The 19,965-nt window shown below is 35.3% G+C and overlaps 2 protein-coding genes and 1 pseudogene across 7 annotated transcripts; 2 read left to right on the top strand and 1 right to left on the bottom strand.

The window, feature by feature from the left end:
• Positions 1-201: 201 nt before the first annotated feature.
• Positions 202-7,981, top strand: LOC110714731 (probable disease resistance protein At4g27220). Of its 3 annotated transcripts, none has more exons than XM_021893271.1 (5): positions 202-448; positions 584-661; positions 1,626-1,709; positions 2,934-3,067; positions 4,577-7,981. In XM_021893271.1, the coding sequence occupies exons 1-5, from the start codon at positions 408-410 to the stop codon at positions 7,696-7,698; spliced, it is 3,459 nt and encodes a 1,152-aa protein (XP_021748963.1). In that variant the 5' UTR covers positions 202-407; the 3' UTR covers positions 7,699-7,981. The 3 variants fall into 3 exon arrangements, with proteins under 3 accessions (XP_021748963.1, XP_021748962.1, XP_021748961.1); XM_021893270.1 differs by having other exon boundaries at positions 4,574-7,981; XM_021893269.1 differs by having other exon boundaries at positions 4,565-7,981.
• A 468-nt stretch (positions 7,982-8,449) lies between these two features.
• LOC110714736 (15-cis-zeta-carotene isomerase, chloroplastic-like) lies at positions 8,450-16,874 on the bottom strand. 4 transcript variants are annotated; one of them, XR_002510150.1, is made up of 6 exons: positions 16,389-16,874; positions 15,298-15,444; positions 14,929-15,138; positions 13,745-14,344; positions 12,804-12,909; positions 8,450-9,287 (listed from the first exon to the last, which is right to left on the bottom strand). XR_002510150.1 is itself a non-coding variant. In XM_021893276.1 (4 exons), exons 1-4 carry the CDS (start codon positions 16,797-16,799, stop codon positions 14,009-14,011), a joined length of 1,104 nt encoding a protein of 367 aa, XP_021748968.1. In that variant the 5' UTR covers positions 16,800-16,874; the 3' UTR covers positions 13,522-14,008. The 4 variants fall into 4 exon arrangements, 1 of the variants encoding a protein (XP_021748968.1); XR_002510149.1 differs by having other exon boundaries at positions 12,804-12,884; XR_002510151.1 differs by having other exon boundaries at positions 8,456-9,063; positions 12,804-12,884.
• LOC110714737 lies at positions 9,284-12,883 on the top strand (annotated as a pseudogene).
• Positions 16,875-19,965: the final 3,091 nt, after the last annotated feature.

Here is a 19,965-nt window from a genome sequence, read left to right as displayed (position 1 = left end):
ATCTATGTTATCAAATTATCCAATTTTATAATCTTTCCTACTTCGTGATACTTCTTTGGTTTTCTAAACATGTAAAATGAAAGAAATATATACTAATTAAGTACTTCATATATTGTGATAATTACAGTTTATAATAAAAGTCAAAGCGTGTCAATCATAATGATTAAAGAGAGGGGAGTAGCTCCCGAAAACCGTGTGCCGAGCTATTAAGTCAACTTATGTTTTGCTCTCTATTTTAATTTCTTCCCTCTTTTGGCCATTACCACTTCACACCTTCTCCTTGACCACCTACTTCCCCAACGGGCCCACATCATCTTCACAACCGGGCTCATTGCAGCCCGCTTCTGGCCCGTTCTCTAACCTTACGAAGCTTTCCTTTTTTAGATCCTTAACTTTTTATGGAGTAGATGAAGATCAGTAGCAAGGAGAAAGATGTTTCTGGAATTAGGTTCTAATTTACAACCAATTTGTATTTCTAAATGTGCTTTTTCAATAATTAATCTACAATATTTTTTGTAATTTTGTTGTTAATTACTGATTATATACTTAAGCATTTATTTGATTTTTGGTTTTGTTTATGCAGGAAATCGTATGAGCAAGTATGGAAGCAAGACTCACATTTCCCAATTAAACGTAAGAGAAGCAATATACAATCAACTGAGTAAGATTCTATTCCATTTTCAATTGATTATTTTTTGCTACCATTTTCAATTTATTATTTTTTGTTAATTTTCTTGTTAGTTGTTGTTGTTGTTGTTGTTGGTTGACTTGTTTCGTTGTTTGTTATGTAAGTTACAATTAACCTGTATTTGCGAACAAACGGGTTTTAATATTGCCAAGTGTTTAGTGTTTATCGTAGATGGAAACAACTGTATGTTGGGAAGGTTTGGAGTGAGTACTGCTATTTGTTATGAACTATGAATTTTAAGTTGGTCGAATTTAATCATGCAATACAAAGACTTTTCGTAAATAAATTATCATGAGAGCAATTTTTTGTTTTCATTAGGGTTCATGTGTCAATAAAGAGTCAATTTTTGTTATGAATTTAGACACATTCAATTCTTACTATAATGTATCCAATCTTAATAGGGTTGAATCATAATTAAATCTGTTCGGGATCTATCCATGCTATTGACTTATATAAAGGTTCAACTTAATCGTAGATAAGTCGATTACTCATAGAGTCATAGATTTCCATTTCAGTATCCCTGTAGAGTAACATGTTAACTTTTGTACATAACATAGTGTTTATTTTCCCTTGGAATATATCCCCTGTAAAAATACATTCATAATTGCGATTATTTTCTTGTAGTTGAGAAAAACTTAAATCAATATGACCTTCATTTAAAAAAAAAAAAAAAAAAAAGTTGACTTGGAATTATGGAATATGTAATATCTTCTATATGCTATATTGGCTATTTTATCTGTTAAGAAGGTGACACTTTTCGAGCAAGCTCACAAAAAACTATGTACCGAAAAAAATTTGCCATAATTTAATTATGTTTATTATTTTGTTTTTCGTGAGAAAGTCGGAGGAGAAAAAAGGGTTACAAATAAAAAATAATGTGTTGAGTTATACCTTGCAGAAAATATGTGTTTAAACTTTGACATCTTTTGGCTCTTAGGGTTGTTGTTCAAGAACTTACAGATGATGGATATTCTTGGAGAAAATACGGGCAAAAAGAGATATTAGGATCAAAGTATCCACGGTATGAATCCTGGTTAAACTTGTATATTAAAAAAAGAAGTGATTTTTGATAAGATGTACTGTCTTCTTTATACTTCCTAAAGTTTCGTGTAATACCTTTTGCTATTTGATTGCACATCTCTCATGTATTAGTAAATTTATCCTATTGGTTTTATTAAGTGATCAAAAGGTTCAATTTTGTTCCGTATCATGTAATGACATTGATTACTCCCATATAATAGTTATCATAACTCCATGTGTACTATTGTGCTATAATATGCATTGCTTTCTCCCTCAATTGTTGCAAAAATTTCATTTCATTATGTTTTAAATACTATCCGCTTTGACATTACCATATTTTTGGCCATCTGCTTCGACATTATCATATTTTTGGCCATTTATTTCTCTTTATCTCTCCTTTTATCGTGGACTAACTATTTCATTTCGTTTATTCTCTTTCCAAACACATGAATCTCCTAAATTCCAAAGTTTTTCCCCTACAACCTTTAAGAATAGAGAAAGTATGAAAAACTTCTTCTCTTTCTGTTCCTGGACTGAATTTTGATTGTAATAAGTAAACCAAATGTCATCATGTTGGCTCTTGTTAAATTTTCCTCAATATATAATACTTGTTAGATTGTAATAAGTAAACAATTTCTAGTAGTTAGGGGTAATAAGAAATGTGATGGTAAAATGAAGAAAACCTTTTCTTAAGTCTTACTCATTCACGGGAAGAGGGGAAGGGGGTAATAAGAGGAAAATAAAAAAGTGAAGGAGCATGAAGGCAAGAAAAGGTGATGGTAAAAGGGAAGAGAAGCCGGTGATGTGAAAAAGAGGGAGAAATGGTGTTATAATTACCTGCACTTTGAGGGTGAAAGTTACCCTATGTGGATGATGGGTACTAATCAAGTTATTCCATCCGAAATGAAGACAAGAACTTCCTACTTCTCCCTCAACTTTACACCAAAATGAGGGTAATTTCCCTATACTCCCCTCCTCTTTGCACCACCATTAGATCATCCCATATTCCCATGGCACCACCCCCATCCACCTTTTTCTACCATAATTTGTCTGTTGTTACCTCCAATTCAAGCATGCCCTAAATTTTGTTCTGATCATGCTTCGTTTGTCTGCTGTTACCCCTAGTCATTTGTGTTGGCATCAATGAATACGTTGGCTGTGTGTTGTTCTATAGTACCAACTTGCACAAGTTTGCATATGATTAATGGTATAATTTATTCAACAGGAGCTATTTCAGATGTACATATAAGGAAGAAGGTTGTGCAGCTGTGAAAAAGGTGCAGAGGATTGATGAAGGCGATGCTTACCAAATCTCCTATAAGGGTCTTCATACTTGCTCTAATGGAGCGAGGATTATACGTAAGATTTCACTTTTATGTTTACTTTGTAAATTCACATCAGTGGTCACTTTGTTTGATCTGTTTAAAGTATTTCAAAAAAAAATGCTATAACAATCTCTGTTTCAGATTTTGTACCTCAACTTCTTTCAATTCTCAACAACTAATTTCCAGCAACTAGGTCCCATCTTAATGCCTGACTCTTCATTGGAATTGCCCATTATCTTGTCTGATCAACCAATGACATCTAGAAACTGTCAGATTAAAACAGAACTAAATCATGTTTTATGCTCTATGGTTTATATATGTATACCTTGAGCCTTGGATGGAAAGGGACAGAGAATGGGCACTGGGTGGAGAAAAGACAGGTATCAAGAAGTTTTTCTCCCCACTCATTAAGCATACATAAGGAAGTTTACGCTAATTAAGGATGAGGATGTGCACATTTGGTGTTTAAAACCGTCTTCTATGACATAAAGAATTCTTTTGCTCATGTTTGCAATGTTGTCACTCTACAAGTTATTATGGTCCAAACAAACACATAACTAAGATTGTTCTTGAATTAAGTGTCAATGTGTGTGATTGTTTTTGAACAAAATTCTGTAGTTGAACTAAGTTTTGATGTGTGTGACAGCGTGACAGCACCTTTTGTTCGTCTGTGAAGCTTTTACGGCCCACTTGCTAGGTGGCTATAAATGATAGTAATGGGAATGAGCTTGTATGTGAATTTGTAAGGAAAATCGTGGTTCAATCCCATGGCAATGCTAGCTCACCCCAAATTGTCCATTTCTCTTTATCAATTTCCATTCCCACCTAATACCTCCTCTCTAGTGGTAATGGATGGTAATGAAAAAATATAAAGAAGACACATGCTTAAGGATGAAATTGCATTTTTATGGGGATTACAATGTAAAATTCGTACCTAGTTTACACCTAAAATTCATTCCCATTGCCACCATTTATAACCGGATACCAAACGGGCCATTAGTAATTTATTGATTTGTTGTACATACTTTATTCAAAATGCGCGAGCCTAAAAGATTTCACTTGCTTTGAAGCCTTTAGTTATTCAGTTGACAATGAAGATAGGGGAAAGTTTTTTTTTTCCTTTTCCAGATGCTGTCAATGTCACCATCCTAAACTCCTAAAGTACTGGACATCTTAACAATACTCTTGACATCTAATGCACTCATTCATATTCTTGTACTTAATTTATTCCTTCTCTAGCTAGGCTACCTTTAAGCTTTAATATACTTATTCTACCTTCCAAATGACAAGTGCACGGAGAAATCAGCATATCTTTTCTTCTACGGAGTACTTTATTGTAATCAACATGATCCATGATTTTAAAAGTTTGTTGTTCTGTCACGGAGTATTTTGCAAATTTAATTTCCTGTTCAACAAATAATGTAAACTAGCATACTAACTATCAATTTTATATCATGATTGTGGACTTATGGTGCTATGTTATTTTTGTAAATACAGGTTAAATTATGCATATTGATATACTCATTTTTAGCTTTTGTAGCAGGAAGCACCAGTGGGGCCTCAGACTCACAATCTTTCAAGATATCCTTTGGCGTGGATGATTGTAGGGCACTGGAAGCTCCAACTGTATTGACAGGAACAGAGTCATTTACTATCACAGGAATTCCATTTTTTGGTTCAAAAGGCACCAATACTCCTGACAGCGAGAGGGAAACCTATGCAAAATGTTCTCAAAATCATAATGCTGATGTAACTAGTCAAATAAGACTAGATGAATCCATCATATCAACGATTCATAATGCTGATGTTACTAGTCAAATAAGACAAGATGAATCCATCATACCAACGATTCACAATGTCGACTCGACGTTTAGTGCAAATGACAAAACAACGAAAGAGGGAGAAATCGAAACCAGTTTGACTCATTGTCGCTTGAGAAATGTTGTAAATTTGGGCTTCAATTCTTGGCCAACAGCGAAGTATAGTAGATCAACTGATCGCAGTCTGCAGAGATTATTATCTGCTTTTCAGGATGTAGAAGTGAAGAAGATTGGAATATATGGAGCTGGTGGTATAGGGAAAACCACATTGATGAAAGCCTTTCTTTCACGGTATGATGTAAAGAGATCATTTGACTTGGTTCTTTGGGTAACTATACCAAGATGCTCTTCCCGAAGACAGATACAGAATTCATTAATTCAGCAGCTATCTTTGAATGTGCCAAATATAAAGTCTGATGATGAAGTAGCTATGATCCTTCTGCAGATTCTTTTAGCAAGGAAGTTCATTTTGTTTCTAGATGATGTATGGGAGTACATTGATCTGCCAATGGTGGGAATTCCTATCGGCAATCTAGATAATGACTATATGATAATATTGACAACCAGATCAATCCATATCTGTGAAGCAATGGAAGTGGATAGAACCATTGAAGCTCAGGTTTTATCTAGGAAAGAATCACTACAATTGTTCCGTTTTCATGTGGGTAATGTCATGGATTCTGAAGATATTGAGCCTTATGGTCGTGCAATTGTTGACGAGTGTTCTGGTTTGCCTTTGGCAATAAAAGTTGCTGGCAGTGCCTTGAGAATGGATAGCAGTATATATGCATGGAAGAGTACAGTAAAGAATATATTATTGACTAATTGCCTTCAGGTACTTAAAATTGGATATGATAGGCTCAAAGAACATGATATTAGAAGTTCCTTTCTCTATCATGCTTTATTCACAGAAAGAAAAGCAGTTAGTATTTCTTCTCTTGTAGGGTACTTGGTGGATGAAGGCATTGTTTCTGGGAGTATGTCAGATGCACATAGAAGAGGACATGATATTATTAAATATCTCATTGACGTCTCTTTATTGCAGTGCACTGATGATGGTTTGATGGTTGAGATGCATGGTTTTTTACGTGATTTGGCATTAGTAATTCTCTCTGATGCAAAAGGGTTACAAATGTTTTTGATTCGTTATTTTAGGTCTATACTGTCACAGAAAACTCTTTTGTCTCACATAAGCAATCCCACATTTGAGCAACCAGAAGGTCACCTTTCCATATTGAAAGCAGGTGATGATCTCAGTGAACCACCATCAGAGGAAGAATGGGAAGAAGCAAAAATGGTCTTTTTGATGGATAATACACTTTCAAGTCTACCAAAAAGGCCAGCCTGCTCAAAATTATTAGCATTATTCCTCCAAAGAAATAGCTGTTTAAGAGTCATACCTTCATCTTTCTTCGATAACATGTCTTCTCTCCAAATTCTAAACCTGTCCAAAACCAGAATAAAATCTTTACCACAGTCCCTCACAAAACTTGAATGCTTACAGGTATTGATTCTCCGGAACTGTCAACGTTTGTTTTTTCTCCCTCCTACAATTGGGGCTCTGAAACACCTCTTGGTTCTTGATGTTCATGGTACAGAAATATGCCAGCTGCCTGATCAAATATGTGAGTTGCTTTGTTTAGTTCACTTGCAAGTCTGCTTTTATGGATCCATGGATGAGGATGAATGTGCCATGCTGCCACCACAGTTGATCTCAAAGGGAATAATTTCCAGCCTTGTTCAGCTAAAGGAGCTCAGCATTAATGTATATCCTGGAGATCCACGATGGACTAAGGTTGCATCAGATGTAACAACTGAAGTGAGCAACTTAAAATTATGCTCCCTATCTTTCCACTTTCCTGAACTAAAAAATCTTGAGTATTTCATTGATGCGAGTCCAGCTTGGTTACACCAAACTTTGACCCATTTCAAGTTTGTTGTGGGCCATGATGTCAAGCGTGTTGTCTCTCATGTTTCTGATGACCTTGAACATGAGTATTGTCAGCATGATCGGTGCTTGAGGTTTGTTAATGGTGAAGGTATGCCTGATGCAGTTGGTAAAGTGCTTTCTCAAGCTACAGCATTTTATGTAGATCATCACCTCACTGCTCAGTCCTTGACACAATTCGGACGGGCTACTATCAATGATCTAAAGATCTGTGTTGTGAGGGATTGCCCAAAACTAAAAGCAATAATAAGCAGCACAAAACGGACAGGCAATTTCTTTCCGTTTTTAGAGCTCTTGAGCATCCACTATTCCTGGAACCTGACCTGGATTTGGGCGGGTCCCATTCGAGCTGGAAGTCTCTCAAGGCTTAGGCGACTATCAGTGCATTCTTGCCCAAAACTGGAATTTATTCTGTGTCGTTCCATGGTGGCTGTTCTGTCCAACTTGGAGGAGCTGATTGTTGAGGACTGTCAGTCTTTGAAAAATGTCATTAGCAACCAGGATCAGAGTTCTGTAGATGACAATATTGGTGACAGTGATTTTTGTGAGCTTACTGTTACCGATGTCAATTCCATTGAAGATGTTGGAAAAGACCAAATGGAGGTTGACCCTCCTGTTTCTGCAGAGCTTAGGTTAAAGGTACTGAAACTTCATTATCTTCCCAAACTGGTAAGCATTTGGAATGGTGGCGGTATACCCTGCTTAGAGTATATCAGTATCTACAATTGTCCTAGAATGAAGAATCTTGATCTAAAATCTTCTGTTGAGGCCACCATAAAGGAGATCAAAGCTGAGACTAGCTGGTGGGATGGTTTGGAATGGCGGGATCCTGCATTGCCAGCTAAACTTCAGGGTCGTTTTAAGGAAATCCAGTCTGATATATGTGGTTCGATGTAGCCATGGACTGGTACAGTTTCGAGTTCAAAGTAGACACATTTTTGTAGATTATAATTGGAGTCTAATTTGGTGATGAATAGATTAATCACACTTACAGTAGATCAAATATAGTTCTATGTATTTTGTCTAAGCTATATACTTTTAAATCAATTTTGTTTACCTATTGTATTAGTACTGAGAGTATAAGAACATATAAGTACGGAGTACTTAGTTATCCTGGAGTTCAGGTTGTACGAATTGAAACTGATTATACGACATGCTAATTATGATCCGTTGTTTCAAAGGTGATAGAGCTTGTGCTGCTTGTAGTATGTACAGTACTTTAAAATAAGCAAATCCCAACTTTAGGAGTGAAATTTTATACTTTACCTTTCTGCCCTAATATAATTGTCATTATGTTTCCACCTTTCCATGTCATTTAAAATAAATGATGAATTGTGTGGCCTAGGCAATGCGATAGATTGTATTATTTGGAAGACGGAGGGATCCTCAAGTGGTTGGGGTTCAATCCTCATCCCCCCATTTCTGTGATAGGGAAAAAATATAATAATATAATGATTGAACAAGCTAAAAGATTGATCAAAGAAAAGAAAAGGCAAGCTCCAATCTATTAAGAATTTACATTTGTAAGTGTGAAAAGGCAAGCTTCAATCTATCAAGAATCCATTGGTGATGGATATGTACCGTAAAATATGTTTTAGGCCCTGTAAGAATCCATTGGAATATTTTGTAGCTAGAAATAGGATTATACAACATGTTTTAGGCCCTGTAAGAATCCATTGGAATATTTTGTAGCTAGAAATAGGATTATACAACGTAGATTAAAAAATTAATGTGGCAAGATTAATTACAATACATTACACATTGGAAATGTTTTAGCATAAGCCAATTTGTTAAAAAAAAAAAAAAAAAAAAAAAAAAAAAAGAGCTACTGTCTTATTAACCAGTACCTCGGAAATGCTACATATGAAAAATTTTGAATCCCATTCAACACAAATAGACTAAAACAAGGTACTTCCCAAGTTCACATACCACTTAGGCACTTACCAGTCATACTCAATTAGCTTGTTCCAGAATTCAGATATTTTCATATTGCTCTATATTAAGATTATTACACAGCACACTTTCTGAAAGATATTCATTTAGAGCATTTCTCAATCAGGAAACCATGTGATAACCTTATCTTAACACAAACTAGCTAGAGTTTAAGACCATACATTCTCTATCAGCAACTAATTTTCAGGATCAAGTCGGTACAATGATGTGCGCGGACAGAATAGGAGCCGTGACGTGATTCATTTAGCGCCAGTTCCTGACCGGATTCTTCAAAGAAAATCAATCAGCCAGGAAACCTGAAAAAAAAACCTGTATATTGTGTTATGTTATGCATAAACTGAAAGGGCGAACTCATGTGCAAAAAAGTTTTTCCCTCATTTGTATTCCTCCCTTGTACACAATTTTATTAACCAAGTTGGCCAGACTCTAATTTGCTGAATGCAGATCCATTATTCCATTTTGACAACTTCCCAACGTGGTAGTATTCTCATACCAATCAAGTCATTATCAGATCAGACAACATCACTGTCATCCTGCACCAATGAATAACTAACATTGACATAATTAACCAAACAATGCATCAGAAAGAAAACATATTAACCGAATTTTAGAGCAATTGAGGTCCGCTTCATCATAACAATCAAACTTTGTAACGTAACTTCAAGTGCTTCAAACAAGGTTAGTTAACCACAGTATTGCTGTATCAGAAACTTTGGTGCAACTGTTCTCACCACTTATTTTCCAGTATAATCAGCTCAGCTAGTAGGGGTCAAACGCATTGTACATCTGTTCACACCACTTATTTTTCAGATTCTCAATTATAAGTCTGGGGGACTCATTGGACCCAAAACCAGCTGTCTTGTACATCATAGATCTTATTATTCATATTCATGGTGTAATATTTACAAACGAGGAAAAGAACACTATCCAGACAACCGTCGTTTTCGTTCTCACCTTATCCAAGGCACACAGCACACTCAGAAACTTAAATTTATTTCTGGACCACGTGTTCCTGAAATACAAACCTGTTCAGCTATATATAGGCCTCTACCTCTTTCCTCTTATAATCTCACAAAACTAAAATTCCTAGGTCATATAAGTCCCATTTATCACATATTATCACTTCAGGCAATAGCCAGAAACCTACACAGAAACAAGCTTCCCCTGAGTTGAACAATAAGCTAAAAGAGTCAAGTAGTAAACAAGATGGGGTCTGATGATACATTAAGCATAGAACCTGAGTCAGATCTGTCATATAGTAAGCTACAAAGAAGTCAAGTAAACAAGATGGGGCCTAATGATACATTTAGCATAGAATATGAGAGTTGTGGGTTGTGTTTTGAGGAAAATAATAAATTGAGCGAATGTGAGCACATAGAGAGGAAGTCCAAAACAGAAAATAAAGAATGTATAGACATAAAGCAACCAGCCAAGCCCAGTAGCTCTTTCACTCACTCTGTCATCAATATGACTGGGATGGTTATAGGTAAAAAGCTGTAAAATCATTAGCCACCTCCTTTTTCCAATTTTTTAATTGGGAATTAATTGCGTAATCTAAGTAGTTGTTTGACTCCCTGTTTGGCAATTAGCTGGTAGCTGATTAATATACTTGGTTGTATTGGTTTGACTAACTAGTTGTATCAGCTGTTTTGACTAACTAGTTGTATTAGCTGGTTCTAATTAGCTAACTCTCAAAAAGTGTTTGGTAAATAGCTCTTAGTTGGTTAATTAATAGTTATTTCCATGTATTCAACAGCCAAAAAGCTTAATATTGAGCTATTTCAAAAAACCCTCTTTCAAAGTTGTTTCCAAACCCCCAAATAAACTTAATCAGAATGGTCAAATCTCTAATAGGCCTCAATAAGCTCAAAGCTCTCCAACAAGCTCTTTACCAAACAAAGCCTAAACATAGAAAGTTTGATTTTCCATGAAATAGTCAAAATTGTTTGGTTGCACTTAAGGTTGTGTAGAACTACCTTACTTCCTGAGGGGAGTTCCAATCACCTAAGAGGAACTTGGTATATTGGTAAGCGATTTCTCCCTGAAATTCAAACTTTCCAGAACGTGTTTGTCACCAAACAACAGAAAAGATTATCAATCCTGAAAATTTCTAATGTAACTTCTGTAAATTAAACTACAAATTATCAAAGCACAAACAGTTACTCATTCAAGAATGACTTATTTCCCTTGTATCAACATTTTTGCAGGTCTAGGGCAGTTATCTACATCATACGGCCTGGAAAACGGAGGGTGGGTTTCTGCATTCTTACTTGTAGGACTCGGAATGATATGTGCCTATAGTGCTTGCCTACTTGGTAAATGCCTCCACAAAAATCCCGAGTTAAGAAGCTATAATGACATTGGATGGCAAGCATTCGGGACAAAAGGAAAAATCATAGCTACAATACTTATCTACAAGGATATTTTCATGGGCCTTGTATCCTACACAATTTCACTTCATGATAACTTAAACATGGTCATTAAAGGAATTCCTATCAAGGTACCCTTGATCGAAAAATCAACGCTACTAACGACAGCAGCAATTTTGGTGGCACTTCCTAGCCTATGGCTCGGAGACTTTACTTCTATAGCTTTTCTATCAGCAGGTGGAATTATCATGTCAATGCTCATTTTTCTGACAGTGACAGGTACAGCAATGTTTGGGGTGGTGAATGCAAACCATAACATACCAGTGCTGCACCTAAACAAAATTCCTCATGTAACTGGACTTTATGCCTATAGTTATGCAGGACATACTGTTTTTTCCCAACATATACACATCCATGAAAGATCCCTCCAAGTATCCAAAGGTAACTTCCAGTCATTTCCATTGAAAGTACAATAAGATGGCTGCAGTATGACCAGAAATTAACTATTATACCTACCCAATAGCTTCTACCACAGTGCCAACATGAGCATACAGAGGTTTGCATATTTTCGGTTGGGTTTACCTCCTTAGGCCATGTTCTTTTCATCTTTGAAATATAATATTTTTGAAAAAATCAGTTTATTGATACATGTAATTAAGTAAACATTAGAAGAAGTGAACAAGGGCTAAGTGTCAGCATAAAAGTCAAGGACGCCAAGAGGTCCATTCATAATTGTTGTGCACAATCTATCCTGTGTGGGAGTCTAAGATAGGCTGGCCTGTGTTTGGTCTCCTCCCCACCCCCCCCCCCCCCCCCCCCCCCCCCCCCCCCCCCACCCCTCTCCCAGCACCCTCTGTGTAACAAGTAATTTTAATAATTGAATAAAAGAAGAAAGTTGAAAGGTAGCTATTTTTTAATCTTTTTGGCAAACTGATCTTTCCTGCACTCTGGTTCTTTTTCAGGTTACTGTATTGAGCTTCACTACAATCACGGCGCTTTACACATCCTTGGCTTTCATGGGAGCAAAAATGTTTGGCCCCAACATAAACTCTCAAATCACCCTCAGCATGCCACAAGATAGCATTGCCACAAAAATTGCCTTGTGGGCAACAGTGTTAACACCTATGACCAAATATGCACTGAAGTTTGCCCCACTTGCAATCCAACTTGAGCACAATCTTCCTTCTTTCACAAGTTCAAGGACAAGGAAAATTATAAGGGGTAGTATAGGCTCAATCCTTCTTATAGCTATACTAGCCCTCGCTCTTTCTGTGCCATACTTCCAATATGTTCTCAATCTAACTGGCTCTCTTATCAGTGTCAGTATATCTATCATAATACCATGCATCTTCTATTCCAAAATTTATCTAGCTGAAATTTCCAAACCTCACTTGCTCTTCAATGTGATTATCATCATGATTGGGTTCGTTATTAGTTTAACTGGAACTATGTCATCTTCAAAGTCACTCATCAAAAAAATCACAACAGCTACTCCTTCAAGTTGAGGATGCTCTCATATTCTATTTTGGGAATCTCATACATGCCTCTAAACATCTCAGATGACAAGAACAGAGGGTGTTGAAGATAGTTGTAACACTTGTATCATTTACTACATTCTATACAGATTACAGAATACCTATGTTTAATAGTAATACTTGTTGAAATAGAAGAGATACTTACAGTCTTACAGCTAGGAGGCCTTGTGACTTCTGAATATAAAGTGGAATAATAGAGCCGCTTACTGCTAGGAGAGCCTTGTGACTGTTGAACATAGAGATGCAATTCACTGAAATTTTCAATTTTATCATAACAATGATAGAATACATTTATCAGGCAGGTATCTTATCAAGCTTCTACCACAAAATAAGCAACAATTAAATTGTAGTGTTAAATTCACAGGAAAGCCATATATGAAAAATTTTCCCTAAAATAGAACCTTTTTTTTTTTCTTTACAGGTCTCTAAAATAGAACTTATTGGCCCTTATGTAACCTTTAATTTATTTTTTTGTGAATTAATCTTGAGTAGCCCTTAACTGACGTTAAAGTGCCTTGCTCAAAATAATTGTATACTGTGGTTTAACCAATCAACCTGATCGGAACAAATATGGCAGAAAACATCAAGAAAAAAAGAAAAAACTCTGCAACCTAGCCCTGCACTGTGTATATATGGGCAACATGGCTAGCTGATCTGGTCTCACAGATACACAAAGACGGCAGGGTGATAAATATTCAACAGTAGAGTGATAAACTCTGCAACCACGCTGTCCCAACTTTCCCAGATAACCATCAACAAGCTAATTGCATTTGTTCTACAGTTCCCAGTATAAGAAGAAACAGCTACTATATAGAAAATATTAGACCACATGTCAATTTTTCGAAACACATAGAAGAAGAGACTTCAAACACCAAAATTAATGATTTTTTTTTTTTTTATTATTTCTTTCCTCGGCTATTAATTATACAAACTAGGATCATATACTGAAATCACAACTTTCTTTTTTAGTGAAAATTGCAACTATTTTATCTAGAAATTACAAATCAAGATCCAATTAAATACAATGTTAACGATGCACAATTTTTCTCTGTGGCAATTGAAAATTAACGGGAATCAGGGACGCACCACCTTAAGCTGCAATGGAAGGCAAACAGTTGCTGCATCATCCTTTCAAAAATTGTGAAATATCATATCCAGTTCTCCTCAGACAAGTCTTCGACATTTCTCTTTAGTGCAAGCAAGCAATTTACCCAAAGAAACATCCTGCAATACTCTGTTTGAGCCCAAGAAAGATGGTGTCTCTCTCTCTCTTAACATGCTTGTCTGGTCAATGATCACACCAAGTATTGCCACCTACTCACCTGTTCATTGAAAATTACCCAGTAATTCCTACCAGTGAAGTCGAAAACTGGCTGACTGCATAAGTGGGTGAGCAAAATAAGCACCCAGGGTGACAACAGTCACTGCTATATATGGCAACCGAATAAATTCTTTGTAGTAATCTTTTGGCAGCCTTTGACGTCCATCAATTATAGCAGCAAATGGAATTACACTTGTTTGTTTCTTCACAATCTCAAAAGCATCCCCGTAACGTAAAGATAACCTTCTATCCCCATTCCAAACGCCAAATAAATGATGTCCAATCAAGCCAATGGAGGCAGCAACTGCCACAGAGTTCCCAATCCAAACAGTGTGAGCCAGACACCAGATTGCCTGTCCAACCATCTACATATAAAACAGACTAGTCAGTCCCTTTCAAGCTCATAAGCAACCAATATATTCAGATGAAAAGGGGCACAAGATGTCGATATTAGTAAATGAAAAGAGAAAGTTTAAGACTTGCATGATTGGTTTAAATTTAGATTTATACGAGAAGAGGGTAGTAAACATATAAAGAGGAGTTTTTAAAGCATCCACAGAGGGATGGCACCTATTGATGTACCTTCTCCTGCCATGGCATGCACCCCTTCATATATGACCAGGTTGAAAACAAAGTTTGGTAATAAATATATTTATTTTGACATGTATACAATGAAATAGAGATGATATGGTTCCAAAATTTCAGGAACTCTTGTCAATTTTCCTGAGCACCATCTTAATGGCATGATGATAAAAACAGACATGCAGTAAAAATAATAGACCATAGCCTGATATTTTATCCCATTAGGAAGCTCTAAATTCTAGAAAGTAGCATCTCTAAAGAGAGAAGTGTTTAGAAAGTCCATCTTCATTCAGTACATTATTACAAACAGTTATTTCAAAAACAATAACAATAATCTTCATCAGCATCAGAGAAAGATGATATTCACCTGTGGATGGCGAGTAATTCTCATGATTCCTGTTTCCCAAAGGTGCAATTTGGGCTTGTCAACTGCTGCTACTTCCAACAAATTGAAGGTTGAAGGATAGAGAAAAAGGAAGGAGATGAAAGAAGATAACCACACAAGCTGATGTACTCCAGGAACACTTTGGAGCTGCCATAATTGTATCCCGTCATATCTGTGGTTTATGAAATAAACCTAATAAAGAGATTCAATTAAGATGTCATTATAGATTAAGATGGCGAGAATTACTATAGCTTTTTCCGCCACAAATGAGTCATCAGAACAGAAACATGCAAAAGACAAAATAAAATTGAAAATAAAATCACTTTAGAAAGATAGAAAGGCAAATCTCACCACAGTGCTAACAGCTAATGGAAGCGATACTCCAGCAAATAGGACACGGAAGGCACGTTCCCCTATAATTTTCTCACCCACATTCCTAAAACTAGCCAATCCACTATGAACAGAAGCAAATATGACTATTAGGCTCAGCAGCACAACCTGTACAAGATTATTGAAAGATTAGGCCTTTTGATGTTCAAAATGAAGGGTTGAAGACTTGAAGGTGCCATGAACATAAACATATATCAAACAAATAAAACAAATACTAAATATATACAAGTATAATCACAGGACCAAACACCCTAAATACATCATACTGAAAACACATTTCCTGTTGTTGAAGATTTCCCTATGTGGAGCAGTTCATGCTACATTTACATTAGTCATAGAGTTCTGAAATTTTGATAAACTTATAATTGAGCTAGAATGCAAGGTACACAAGTACGACACTCATTAACACGAAAAGGCATGCTGCCTCCAGCCTTCTCAGGAAAATAAACTTTCACAATATATACCTCAAAGACTTACGATCACTATGATATTAACTTCATATTACCGCCGAGCTACATTACTGCTTACCTAGGACCCCTCTTTACCAATATCAGTTTAAATCCCCAAATCTATAAGGTTCGTTCTGCAGGTATGCTCCTATATCTTACGCTTCGTATACTTCCCCTAATTTTTATTACCTAGGCAACATCAACTTCACTCCAACTCTTCGAACATTGGCGGACTTGTTACAAATAACAATCATTGATACATATTCATTGAGAGCACCGGATTCGTTTCCAATACTGAAACTGAAGAGTCCGAGTAACAAAGAGCGAAATACACATTCAGTACCACACTCTTATCAGTATAACGTGATTGATTTTGTCAAAACTTCACCTCATTTCAGCATAACTCCCCTATATTTCCTAATTGGTTTTTAGCTAACATAGTATCAACAATATTAATCAAATTTCATCAATTACATAATTAAAATAAACTATACATTAAGATGAATATCAGTATATCACATAATCATACATTAAAATGAATAATTCGACATATATAATACTTGATATGATATTAATATAAGTTGAAAGACAAGAAATTTTCACCTCAGGGCTTTGGAAGACACTCTCAAGAGCATCAATGAGATACTTGCCAAATCCAGTAGAATTATCAATCCAAAGATAATTAAGGGCGAACAACACAACACCCAAAATCACAGTGAAGTAAACCCAAGAAGTTAGCTTCTGGTCGCTCAGCTCGAAAACAGCGGCATCTTCTCCGACAAGAATATCATCGGAATCTTCATCGGATTCTCCGATGGAATTCCCGACAAGTAATCTTCGACTCCGATGTCGGAATTGCAGAGGATTTGGGGTGACGTGGATTGGGATACTGAATTTGCGGGGAATTGAGGGAGAGGAGAGAGAAATTAAGGGTTTGGAAATGGGAATTGGGGGTTTAGGGTTTCGAGGATGAGGAGAGAGAAAAGGGAGTGATAGTAAAAGGGAGGACGCCATTGATGGAGGAAGAGCAGAGAGGTTTGTGAGTTTGTTTTGTAGGAAAAGGATAATTAAAGTAATGAACTATTGATACTTTCAGGCTTGTTTTGATTACAAAGAAAAAGAAATTAGGATCTGAACTAAACTGAACTTATTAAGTCTAAACTAGATTGAAAATAATCGTATCAGAACACCCAACCTTTGATAAACTGTTAATATACAATTTTGTTATTAGGCTACACAATTGGTGGTAATTGGTGTGGTTTAGTGTTGGTGTTGTTGTAGTTGTTGTTCCTTCGTTGGTGGTGTTGTTGGGATAAGGGAAGGTGATTTAGGGGAGGGGAAGGGGTCTGGTGGTCGGGCTCTGTCTTAGGAGGGTATCGTCGGCACCGGGTAGGTCCTCTATTCGCCGACGGGGGTAGTGGGGTTGCCCCTAGCAAGGGGGGAGGGGTTATCCTTTTTTTTTTTAATATTGGACCAAACGGTAACTTGTTATAACAGGTCGTTGACTTGGTGTTGACTGGATGGAACTATTAGAGGCAAACTAACACATAGTCGGGATTATTAAAAGTAAATCGTGCTATAGTTGAGATTATTAAAGTGTATTTTTCCTTATTATTATTATTATTATAAAAACTCAAAAGGTTTTACATAAAATTAATGGGTAGTCGTGAAGTCTTTAATAAAAAAAAATAATAAAAAAAAACAGCCGTGAAATAATTTGGGCTCTCACTCATTTAGCTATAGCAAAACCAATCATAACAAATATGTGGGCCGATGTTCTAGCCCTGATATTGTGATCCTGAGAGAACTTCTATACCCGCTTAAGCAAAGCAACGTTAACTACCTCTAATTCTCTCAATGAAGAAAAGAAGAAAGGAAAATAAACCATACCACCCAATTGTTTCACACTTAGCTTGATACTTTGCATGTCTGCGACGAGCCGCATCTATCACCACACGACCATGTGCAGAATCTGATATCACAGACTGTGACACATATAGCCATGTGGATGTCATATGACTATTCATTAATAATATTATTCTTTTTCCCGTCCAAAAATAAAATAAAATTGAGACAAAATGATTCTATTATTTATTGATAACTAGCCTTTTGGCTCATGCAATGCATGAGTTATTCATAGAAAATTGCATTGGAAGATAAATGATGAGGAAATATCAATAAGTCATTATGATTATAACGTGTAGTCGGAAACATGTTTAAATTAATTAAATTTTTGGAACTTTAATTGAATATGAGGATTAAATAAAGAAGGCGGAAGAGCTAAAATTAAAGAGACAAAAGGACAAGGTTGAATTGAAGAGGGCCGATTAAGGTGAACCATGCATGGATGAAGTATAAGTTTAATGAAAAAATTAAAGAAAAATAGTGTAACAAAAAAAATTAATAATGTAAAAAGACATGTGCACATGTCACTTATTAGGTTCAGTGGCGGATCCACTAAGGCACAAGGGTTAGCACATGCTACCCCTAAAAATTTTGGGGAAAAAAAAGAGTTCAAAGAGACATGTTATCTTAAATAACTGGTCTCTTTGAGGCTGCTATAAAAAGTAGCAACAAACCCGCCTGTTTTACATACTAAAACAAAAGAGATCTGTTATATATAAACAGGTCTCTTAGATTCTGCTTTTTATTGATCATACTTTCCATGTTAAAAGAAAAGAGACCAGTTATACATAAAACAAGTCTCTTATCTTAATTTTATTTTCTTACTTATTTAATTTTTTTTTATTATTGATTACTTTTACTTATATTTGTACATAAGTTTTCGTTTTTGAAGGACTCTCATTTATAAAAATTATAAAGTAATAGAATCTGATAGAGAATATCCATAGAATATTCTTATCCTAGGTTTAGGATATATTTTGTATATGATCCCAAGATCTAACCTAAGTTGTGATACCATGTCAGATAATGTAAAACTCCTTGATTAGAGTGATTTCCATTGATCAATATTTATAGGGTTACAATGAGAAACCTAATCATATTAGGTAACATAAGATATGTACAGATATCAAAGATAATCTTATACAAAATATATCCTAAACCTAAGATGAGAATATTCTATGGATATTCTCTATCTACCAAAATGATTTAAAGGCTAATTATTAAACAATAATACTAATATATAATATAGAACTTTTTTCTAATTTTTTCCCCTTATTATTCTATGCTACCCCTATTTAGAATTCCTGGATCCGCCACTGCTTAGGTTAGATAAGTGTAATAAAATGAAGACATATATCTGTGTTGATTAGAGTTTTTGAATACAAAAACGGAGTATTGTATAATTATACTCGGCTAGCTAAGGGATAAGCTGGGATTGTTAGTATGGGTTTATCATTACCATTAATAACATAATCAATTGGTTTACCGACGTGAATTTGAGTTCTGTTGACTTTCCGGAATCTTTTTGGTAATCACAACTTGGGGCCAGTGCATGATGACAGATTAATGGGATAATCAATTTGGCCTATTGGATTGCTAAAAAAACATGTTGTGCCTAAAGATATGAAAAATTAAGCTGACTCAACCTAATTCAATTGGTATAAGTAGTCTGTATAATAATCTATAATAAATCTATAAATATAAATAAAGTAACAGCCACTGACATCATCCCCTATTTAAATTGTACAGACATCAAATTGCGGTAAAAAAAATTTCCCGCCTAAATCAATTGCTGACACCATATTTTTATTTTTATTTTTACTTATTTTTTAAACCTTTTTATTTTTTTACCTTAAATTATTAAATTATATATACGAAGTATATTTTTTTTAAATACAATTATTATAATTTGTTATTTCTGTTTTTTTTTTTTTACATTATTATGGATTTATATATATATATATATATATATATATATATATATATATATATAACTATCCAGATTCCAAATATAATTACTCTCGGTTTAAGAGTACTCTGTATTGTATAATTTGGTTAAATTTTTACTATCTTCAAAATTATTTATATCTAAATACCATTGCAATTAATGGTTATGTTTCTATATTTTTTTTTCTCATATGAGGTACATATATAAAATATATTTATTCAAAGAAATTTTTTATGTCGTGCATCGCACGAGGCTAATTTAGTTTATAACAATAGATCATTGTGCATGACACGGGATCTAACCTAATAACGTTATTAATTTAATTCT

Source organism: Chenopodium quinoa, unplaced genomic scaffold, assembly GCF_001683475.1.
Source record: "Chenopodium quinoa cultivar QQ74 unplaced genomic scaffold, ASM168347v1, whole genome shotgun sequence".
NCBI lineage: Eukaryota > Viridiplantae > Streptophyta > Magnoliopsida > Caryophyllales > Amaranthaceae > Chenopodium > Chenopodium quinoa.
This window is presented reverse-complemented; position numbering and strand designations above follow the sequence as displayed.